General features: G+C 37.9%; 1 protein-coding gene across 2 annotated transcripts in view; it reads left to right on the top strand.

Moving 5' to 3' along the window:
• TRPC4AP (transient receptor potential cation channel, subfamily C, member 4 associated protein) overlaps positions 1-9866 on the top strand; it is a 69955-nt gene that overhangs the window by 10790 nt on the left and 49299 nt on the right. For both annotated transcript variants that reach the window (XM_010854892.1, XM_010854891.1), the window contains exons 2-3: positions 4028-4156; positions 6790-6906. In XM_010854892.1, coding sequence (XP_010853194.1) covers positions 4028-4156; positions 6790-6906 — 246 coding nt within the window. The remainder of the gene's footprint in view (positions 1-4027; positions 4157-6789; positions 6907-9866) is intronic.

Genomic DNA, 9866 nt, shown 5'->3' with positions numbered 1-9866 from the left:
AAAGCAGAGACATTACTTTCCTTCCAAGGAGTAAGCGTCTTTTAATTTCATGGCTGCAGTCACCATCTGCAGTGATTTTGGAGCCCAGAAAAATAAAGTCTGACACTGTTTCCACTGTTTCCCCATCTATTTTTATATCACTTTTTATGAAGTGATGGGACCAGATGCCATGATCTTCGTTTTCTGAATGTTGAGCTTTAAGCCAACTTTTTCACTCTCCTCCTTCACCTTCATCAAGAGGCTTTTTAGTTCCTCTTCACTTTCTGCCATAAGGGTGGTGTCATCTGCATAAATGTAGTGTCAGTTTCTGCAGTGAAGCCGTCTGGAATTTTGATCAGTTCAGTTCGGTCACTCAGTTGTGGCCGACTCTTTGGGACCTCATGGACTGCAGCACAACAGGCCTCCCTGTCCGTCACCAACTCCCGGAGTTTACTCAGACTCATGTCCATTGAGTCAGTGATGCCATCCAACCGTCTCATCAATGTGGAGAATATTGCCATATTAGAAATATTAAGTCTTCCAATCTCTGAGCATGAATGGCTTTCCATTTATTTAGGCATTCTTTACTTCTTTAATTTTTTTCAATGATGTTTTGTGTTTCATTGTACAGATCTTATATTTTGTTAAATTTATTCATAAGTATTCTTTTTGATGCTGTTACAAATGGGATTGCTTTCTTATTTTAACTTTTGGATTGTTCATTGCAGATGCATAGAAATTCAGGTGATTTTTGTATACTGATTTTGTATCCTGAAACCTTGCCACACTCATTGATTAGCTCTAAGTGTGTGTGTGGGTCTCCTTTGAAAAAATGTCCATTTAGGTCTTATGCCTATTTTTAAATTGGGTTGTTTATATTTTTTTTTTTCTGTTGAAGTATAGTTGATTTATAATGTTATGCTAATTTGTGCTAATTAGTTTTTTGTAGTTTTGCTTTGAGTTGTGTGAGCTGTTTATATGTTTTAGATATTAATCCCTTATTATATCATTTGCAAATATTTTCTATCATTCAGTGGGTTCTGCCTTTTCATTTTGTTGATTGCTTCCTTTGCTGTGCAAAGGCTTTTACGTTTAATCAGGCTCCATTTATTTGTTTTTGATTCTTTTGCCTGAGGAGACACAGAAAACATACTGCAATGATTTATGTCAGAGTTCTGCCTCTGTTCTCTTCTAAGAGTTCTATGGTTTCTTGTCTTACATTTAGGTCTTCAATCTATTTTGAGTTTATTTTTTATATTTTGTGAAAAAATGTTCAAATTTCTTTTTTTTTAATTTATTTTATTGAAGTATAGTTGATTTGCAGTGTTGTGTTACACATGCCATTGTTTTACATATAGCTATACAGTTTTCCCAACACTGCTTATTAAAGAGGCTGTCTTTTCACTGTTGTATATTCTTGTTGGTTTTGGTATAAATTAATTGACCGTAAGTGGTGGGTTTATTTCTGGGCTTTCTATTGTGTTCCATTGATCTGTGTGTCTGCATCCATGTGCCAGTACTGTGCAGTTTTGGTTCCTGTAGTTTTGTAGTATAGTCTGAATCAGGGAGCGTGATACCATCAGCTTTGTTCTTTTTTTTTTTTTCCAGGATGGTTGTGGCAGTTCTGGATCTTTTGTGGTTCCATATACATTTTAGGAATTTGTTCTAGTTCTGTGAAAAATGCCATGGATATTTTGATAGGGATTGCATTAAATCTGTAGATTGCTTTGAGTGTATGACGTTTTAACTAGTCTTCTAATCCAAGGACACAGGATATCTTTCCATTTCTATGTATCATCCTTAATTTGCTTCATCATTGTTTTATAGTTTTCAGAGTATAGGTCTTTCACCTCCTTGATTAAGTTTATTTCTAGGTATTCTTTTAATGTCTTTGGTTTTGGTATCAGGGTAATACTAGCCTCATAGAATGAGTTGGGAAGTGTTCCTTCTTCTATTTTATGGAAGAATTTGTGAAGTATTTGCCAATTTCTCTTTAAATGTTCAATAGAATTTACTAGTGAAGCATCTAGACTTGGGCTTTTATGGGTGGTTTCCTTCCTCCATCCCTCCCTCCTTTTCTTCCTTTTGTACTAAATCACTAATTTGATCTCTTTAATTGTTTTAGGTATATCAGATTTTCTGTTTCTTCTTAAGTTAGTTTCTGTTATTTGTGTCCTTCTGAGAATTTGTACATTTCATCTAATTTATGTAGTTTGTTGGCATATAGTTGCTCCTAGTATTTCCATGTAAACCTTTTTATCTCCTTAAAATTGGTAGTTGTTTCCTCTTTCATTCCTGAATATATAGTAATTTGAGTCAATGTAAGTTAGTCAGTGTAACTATTTTTAATATTGTTGGTCTTTTCGAAGAACCAAATTTGATTTTGTTGATTTTTTTCCTGTTATTTTTCTTTTCTCTATATCACTTATTTTTGCAAGGATATTTTTAATTTCCTCATGCTTGCTTTGGGTTGGGTTTACTCCGTTTTCCCCCTAGTTTCTCATGATGGAAGATAAGATAATCTGAGATTGCTCTCCTTTTTAATATAAATGTTTATAGCTATAAACTTGTAAGCACTGCTTTTGCCAAGACCCATGAAGCCATTGTTATTTTCTGTCTTTTTCCTTTCAAGGAAGGGAAAGGTGTTTTGTTTTTTTTCCGTTGTTTTGGGGTTTGCCTTAATTTGAGTTTGCTTGAAGAATATAACATTTCTGATAATCATTTAGACCTACAGAAATGGTAATTTCCTACGGTTCACCCTAATACAAATATTCAGAAACATTTCATTATCTTTCATGACCCTTGAATTATTTTATTTTTACAATCTAAGAAAACAAGCTCAGGAAGAGTAATGGGACTTGTCCAAGATCAGAGTACTGATGTGCATCAGGATAGGCCAAGCTGTTCCTGAAGACCTGCGTGTCCTTTGTAAGCTGCAGTGAGCTTTTGATCTAATTGAGGGATAAGTCTACATGAAAATAATTCACTTCTGGCACCGATAATGCCATATCCCCAAAATAGACACTGCCATGATTAATGAACCTGTCATTAGACTAGGCTATTGCTCATGCCTTCAGACACTTACTGAGCCCCTGCTCCGTGCCTGGCGTCCTTGGGGAGAAAGAAGGTGTGTGCAGTAAACACAGCCTGGCACCTGCTCTGTAGCGGCGGCGGTTAGGACAAATGAGCCAGTAACTATGATACTGTACGATAAATGTTAGATAAGGTCCCAGACCCTCTCAGAAAGGAGAGAGAGGAAGTCCTATCAAGGAAAGTTTCTGGTTTTTTGGCTTGCATTTTGAAGGAGAAGGAACTTTCTAGGTAGAAGAGACAGGGAGGAGGAGGAGCTTTCCAGGTAGGAAAGACAGGGAGGAGGAGGAGCTTTCCAGGTAGAAGAGACAGGGAGGAGGAGGAGCTTTCCAGGATGCCCAGAAATGTTCTGTGGCATAGAGTCCACCCTTGAACAGCACAGAGGCGTAGGGGCGCTGACTGTTCAGTCGCAATTCTTGTATAACTTAAGAGTCAGCCCTCCGTACCCACAGTTTCCCTGCACCTGTGGAATCAGCCAGCCATGGATTGTGTAGTACTGTAGTATTTACTACTGAAGAAAATTTCTCATGTAAGTGGACCCATGCAGTTCAAACCTGTATATGTGTGTGTGTAAATAATTACGCCTCTTGCTCCCACCTTAGGTTTATTTTCTCCCCATACAGGTGGCATACCTATACAGAGCTGTGTACGGGGGAAGAACATATGCAAAGCATAGAGAGAGAACACATACATTTGGAGCCTAGAGTGTGCATTGGGCAAAGAAGAAGTTAAGAGGGGAAAGTAGGTGATAGGGTAGGAAGGGGGTGTATCATAAACCAGGAGCTGGACTTTGACCTTACAGGCTGTCGGGAAACTTTGGAAGGTTTCTAGAAAGACCTTTGACTTACTTGTCCTGGGTGGATTTGGGAGCCAGCTGCTCTCTTTTGCTGTATGTTCTAGTACTTCTTTCCTCACCAGTAATAGTTTCCTCTTTTTTTTTTTTCCTTTGGACTTACAGTTCACTGAAACTTTTTTGACGGAAAGGGACAAACAGTCCAAATGGAGTGGAATTCCGCAGCTGCTCCTTAAGCTGTATGCGACCAGCCACCTCCACAGTGACTTCGTTGAATGCCAAAACATCCTCAAGGTAACTGTTAGGGGCACTGGAGGGGCTGCATTCAGGCCTCCAGGTGATACCAGACATCTGGGTTATTCCTCTTTTTCAGTCTGCTTTTTAAAATAGCCTGTATTTATTGAGTAAGCTGTAGAAAATTTGGGAAGTTCAGAAAAAGTGCAAAGAAGAAAATAAAAATCACCTATTATCCCACCACACAGAGATAATCACCATAAAGTTCCCGGTGTATATACTTCTGGGTTTTATTCACACTTGTTTTGTCCTGCTGCTGCTACTGCTAAATCGCTTCAGTCATGTCCGACTCTGTGCGACCCCATAGATGGCAGCCCACCTATGGGCAGCACGGGGGAGCATTCTCCAGGCAAGAACACTGGAGTGGGTTGCCATTTCCTTCTCCAATGCATGAAAGTGAAAAATGAAAGTGAAGTCGCTCAGTCGTGTCTGACCCTCAGTGACCCCATGGACTGCAGCCTTCCAGGCTCCTCCGTCCATGAGATTTTCCAGGCAACAGTACTGGAGTGGGGTGCCATCGCCTTCTCCGTGTTTTGTCCTAGTACTTGCCTAATTAAGGAGGCCTTGCCCTGGGATTGGGATACATTCTTTTTCAATGGGATTTAAAAGGTCCCATTTGGGTGAGACTTCAAGGAAGTGGCCTTGTGGTTGTTGATAAGTATGACAGGCATCTGGAAGGTGAAGGGACTTGGAAAGAGTGCAGAGACATCCAGGGCAGTTGTTCTCAATCTGGAGTGTGTTACAGAGTCACCTGGAAGCCTTGTTAATGGTGGGCCCTGCCAGTAGAATTTCTGATTTAGTAGGTCAAACTTCATATTGGGAAAGCAGGTCCAACTTTGAATTTAGATTACTGGCTCTAATGTAGCTAAAATCTATTCAAGTTATATTTGATCATAATAAAATATGTTTTTCATATGTGAAGTTCTGTTTATTATTTCACATAAATCATTTTTAGATATTAATAGGGCCAGATAAGTTTAATCTTTACCTTTCAGAAGAGATGTTTTGTCTACACAACTTTTTTTGTAAATTGAAAATCATTCCCAAGTAAAAGTTTATAAAAAGATGTTTGTGTTCTTAATCTTCTCACAGTTTGGTTTAGGATAGAAATAATTACAGTGTCTTAGGCTTGCTTGAAAACATTTTGTGAAGAATTATACATTATTTCACTTGATTCCTGCAAAATCTCTGAGATATGAGGTAGATGAAAGAGGGAAATCCATATTTGTGAGTGCTTGCTATGTAATCATCATTTCTGTATGCATTCAACAAATACTTGAAATTTACTATGTACCAGGCATATTTAATTTTTATGATAACTCTGTGAGATGGGTGGTATTAGTGGATTAGTCCAAAATACTTTGATTGCATGTAACAGTAACCCACTCAGATTAGCGAAAAAGATTTTTTATTGTCTCACATCTTCAGAAAGCACAGATGTGAATTCAGGGGCCAAATAGAGTTAGGCAGTCTATTTCTTATCTTGACATCTGTGTGTGGCCTCGTATTCTTCCACAGAAGTAGGGCTGTTACCTGAAGAAGAGAAAAGGAAATACTGAGCAGGAAAATCCAGGTGTCTTCTGCATTTCCTTTCTCAGTTGAGAAAACAGACTCAGCATAATCCACCCACGTTCACGTGGTTATCATGATGAGCCCAGATTTGTCCTGCTCCTGAAACCAGCTTCCACTGTACTGTGTTGCCAGCAGAATTATAGTCTAGTTTTATAAATGAGAGAAATGAAACCCAGAGGAAGTAGTTCTCCCACTAATTATGTGACCTTGTACAACTTTGTGCTTTTTGTTTTTTAACCTGTAAAATGGGTCAAACTATACTCACTTCATTGAATTATTTTAAGGATGAAATGGACTTAAGTATAGAAATCCGGTGCTTGTCATGTAATAGGTTATCTGTAAGAGAGAGTTCTGCTTTTTCTTGATGAGTGGTACTTCGACCAACATCAACATCACTTGGGTACTTAACGATAAATGCACATTCTCAGGCCCCAGCCCAGACCTGTTAAATCAGAAACTGCAGATGGGACCCAGCAGTCTGGGTTTTAACATGTCCTTCAGGTGACTGGATGCTCACCACTGTATGAGAACTACTGCTCTAGTCCAGTGGGTTCCGTCTTCCCTTGCGGTTCCTGAGAAGAGAGCATAATGAGTAGGACCCTGTATTCCTCCTACTCTTCCTCCTGTTTGACCCACAGTAGTTATGCTTTCTTTTGTAAGCACAGACTCAGGAGCCAGACATCCTAGGTTTAAGTCCTGACTCTGTCACATACCCTGTTTGACATTGACAACTTCTTTGTGTCTTAGTTTCCTTATCTGTAAAATTGGGCCAATATATTACTGTTACGTCATAGAGTTGTGAGGATTTTTTAAAAGAGGTAACTTATGAAGAACCATGCCTGGTACATAATAAGCATTTAATAAGTTAGCTTCTACTACGATTACAACAACTTTTATCATATCAGCTTTTCTGTAAGTTGGCTTTTTTTTTATCGTTCATTGTGGAGGCTGTCTTTGGCTTCATGGGAATTCAAGTTGTGACTAAAATGCAAACTGTTCTTTTGGTGTGTGGTTTGTGTTGGATGGTAGAACTCAGTGTCTCTTGGTTCCTTTTTCACTAGGAAATTTCTCCTCTTCTCTCCATGGAGGCTATGGCGTTTGTTACTGAAGAGAGGAAACTTACCCAAGAAACCACTTATCCAAATACTTATATTTTTGACTTGTTTGGAGGTGTTGATGTAAGTCATTGTTTATTATTACTACTGCTATTTAATGGCTTGGGAACTTTTGAAATGGGAATTAGGAAGCGTTTTAGAATTTATAGCAAGCATTGCAGAATTTTCTCTTTAGAAGCTCCATGGTATTCACCTGTGTTGAAGTACCATAGCTTTTACATTGAAAGAGTTGATTTTATGTGAATTGATGATAATGTCAACTTTTTTAAGGCACAAAGTTAATGTTTCCTAGTTCAGCTGTGATGACTAGTTTCTTCTTTGTCCTTACAGAGATGTAATATATATATGTGTGTATGTAAATAGTTACCCTGACTGCCCCCCCTTAGGTTTATATTCTCCCCACATAGAAGTAGCATATCATATATACAGGTACCTTGCTTGCTTTTTTTCATGTGATTCTATAACTTGGAGGTAGATTCATTTTAATATGTGTAAATCTGCCTCATTATTATTAACAGCTATATAGTATTCCCTGGTATGATTATACCATTATTTACTTAGGCCTTAGTTGATGGACATTTAGCTTTCTCAACACCTTTCCTATAACAAACAAGGTTGCAGTGAAAGTTTTTGTACATGTGAGTACTGTATACTTTTAGGATCAAAGCATATGTCTTTTATTGTTTATAAACTTACCAATTTATGTACCTAAAAGGCTTTTATCAACTTACATCCCCAGTAACAAAGAAGAAGAGTGTCTTTTTATCCACTCCATCGCCAACACAGTGTGTGTATGTGTATTTTTATGGACTTTGTTCTTGAGGTGTAACTTGCATACAGTGAGGTATGTCAGTAACTATGAGAAGATACATTCACCTTTGCCACCCAAACCATGAAATAGACTGTTACCAACACAGAGTAGCCTCCTTCACTAAGCAATATGTTTTAAGTATTTTAAATATTTGCTAAGCAGATATGAGAAAAATGATATTTCTTCATAGTTTTTTAAAGTTTTATTGAGATATAGTTCACATCATATAATTCACCCATTTAATGTGTATAATTCAGTAGTTTTTAGTGTATTTGTAGATATGTGAGACCACCACCATAGTCACTCTAGAACATTTTTATCACCCAGAGAAGAAACTCCATATGTTTAAGCTATCACTCTCCCACTCCTCCAACCACCAGCCCCATCATAGGCAACTGTTACTCCACTTTGTCTTTATAGATAACCTTGTCTTGGACATTTCATATGAACAGAGTCACATAATATGTGATCTTTTGTTATTGGTATGTTTCACTTAGTTTAATGTTTTTAAGGTTCATCCCCATTATAGCATGTTTCAGCAGTTTATTCTATTTTATGGTTGAATAATACTCTACTGGGTGGATATAGCATATTTTGTATGTTCATTTGTCAGTTAGTGGACACTTGGGCTATTTCTATCTTTTGACTGTTACAAATAATGCTGCTCTTAACACTTGTGTACAAGTTTGTGTGTGGAAATATCTTTCCATTAATGTTGGGAATATACCTAGAAGTGGGATTGATGGGTCATATAGTAGCTCTTGTATTTAATTCTTTGAGGATTTATCAGACTGTTTTCCAAAGCAGCTGCACCATTTTACACACCCACCAACAATGCACAAGGGTTCTGATTTTTCCACATCCTCTTCAGCACTGGCTATTCTCTCCACTTTTGATTATAGCCATCCTACTGGGTGTGAAGTGTTACTTCATTGTGGTTTTGATTTGCATTTTCCTGTTGCCTAATGCTATTGAACATTATTTTATGTGCTTCTAGGTCATTTGTTTGTCTTCCTCAGAAAATATCGTTATTATGAATTCTGAGAGCCCTTTATATAGTCTCTGTATAGTTTTAAAAATTTATATCTTTCAATGAGTGGAATTGGATATCTTTTCGTGTGTTTATAAGTAGTTCCTTTTTTTTTCTTCTATTTGTTTATTAGGCCCTTCTCTTATTGATTTTTGTCTTAGTTCAGGCTGCTACAGCAAAATCCACATTTGAGTAGTTTATGAACAGCAGATTTATTTCTCAAAGTTCTAGAGGCTGGGAAGTCCAGATTCATGGCACTGGCAGATTTGGTGTCTCGGGAAGATCCTCTTCTGGATTACAAATGCCAGCTTCTCCCTGTGTCCACACATGATGAAGGGCTGGGGAATCTCTCTGGAGCCTCTTTCATAATGTGTAACACCATTCGTGGGTGCTCTGCCCTCATAACCTAATCACTACCCAAAGGCCCCACCTCCTAATGCTATCACATTGGGCATTAAGATTTAGCATGGTTTTCAGGAGACAACATGCAGATTATAGTAACTTGTAAGTACTCAGTTTTTAAAGGTCCTTTGTCATAAGTGTTCTATTTTTTTCCCTAGTTTGAAAATTGAATTTTGACTTTGTTTATGATACATTTTAATGTGAAACTTTTTAGGTTTACTTTTTAAGTTGTTTACTTTTTAGGTTGTCAAACTGATCGGTCTTTCCTTTCATGGGTTCAGAGTTTTTCTTTGCCCATTGTTGCATTATAAACTGTGTCTTTATTTCCATCTAATACTTCAAAGTTTTTATCATGTATGATTAATTTTTGCACCACTTGAAATTTATTTTTATGTAATGAGTGAGGGTACTGGGATCCTGCTTCTTTTCTCTCAGATAACCTGTCCTTTCCCCTGTTACTGGGAGCATGAGGGAGGCTTTCAGGGTGTTGTGGTTGTGTTGTATCTTGATCTGGGTGTTGATTGTGTTGGATAGAGATTCACTTTGTAAAAACTGGAGCTGTATGTTTACAATTTATACTGTTTGCTTTATCACGTTCAGTTCAGTCACTCAGTTGTTTCCGACTCTTGGCGACCCCATGGACTGCAGCACGCCAGGCCTCCCTGTCCATCACCAACTCCCAGAGTTCACTCAAACTCATGTCCATTGAGTCAGTGATGCCATCCAACCATTTTATCCTCTGTCATCCCCTTCTCCTCCCACCTTCAATCTTTCCCAGCA

This window comes from Bison bison, unplaced genomic scaffold, assembly GCF_000754665.1.
Source record: "Bison bison bison isolate TAMUID 2011002044 unplaced genomic scaffold, Bison_UMD1.0 scf7180017864352, whole genome shotgun sequence".
In the NCBI taxonomy this organism is placed as follows: domain Eukaryota; kingdom Metazoa; phylum Chordata; class Mammalia; order Artiodactyla; family Bovidae; genus Bison; species Bison bison.
This window is presented reverse-complemented; position numbering and strand designations above follow the sequence as displayed.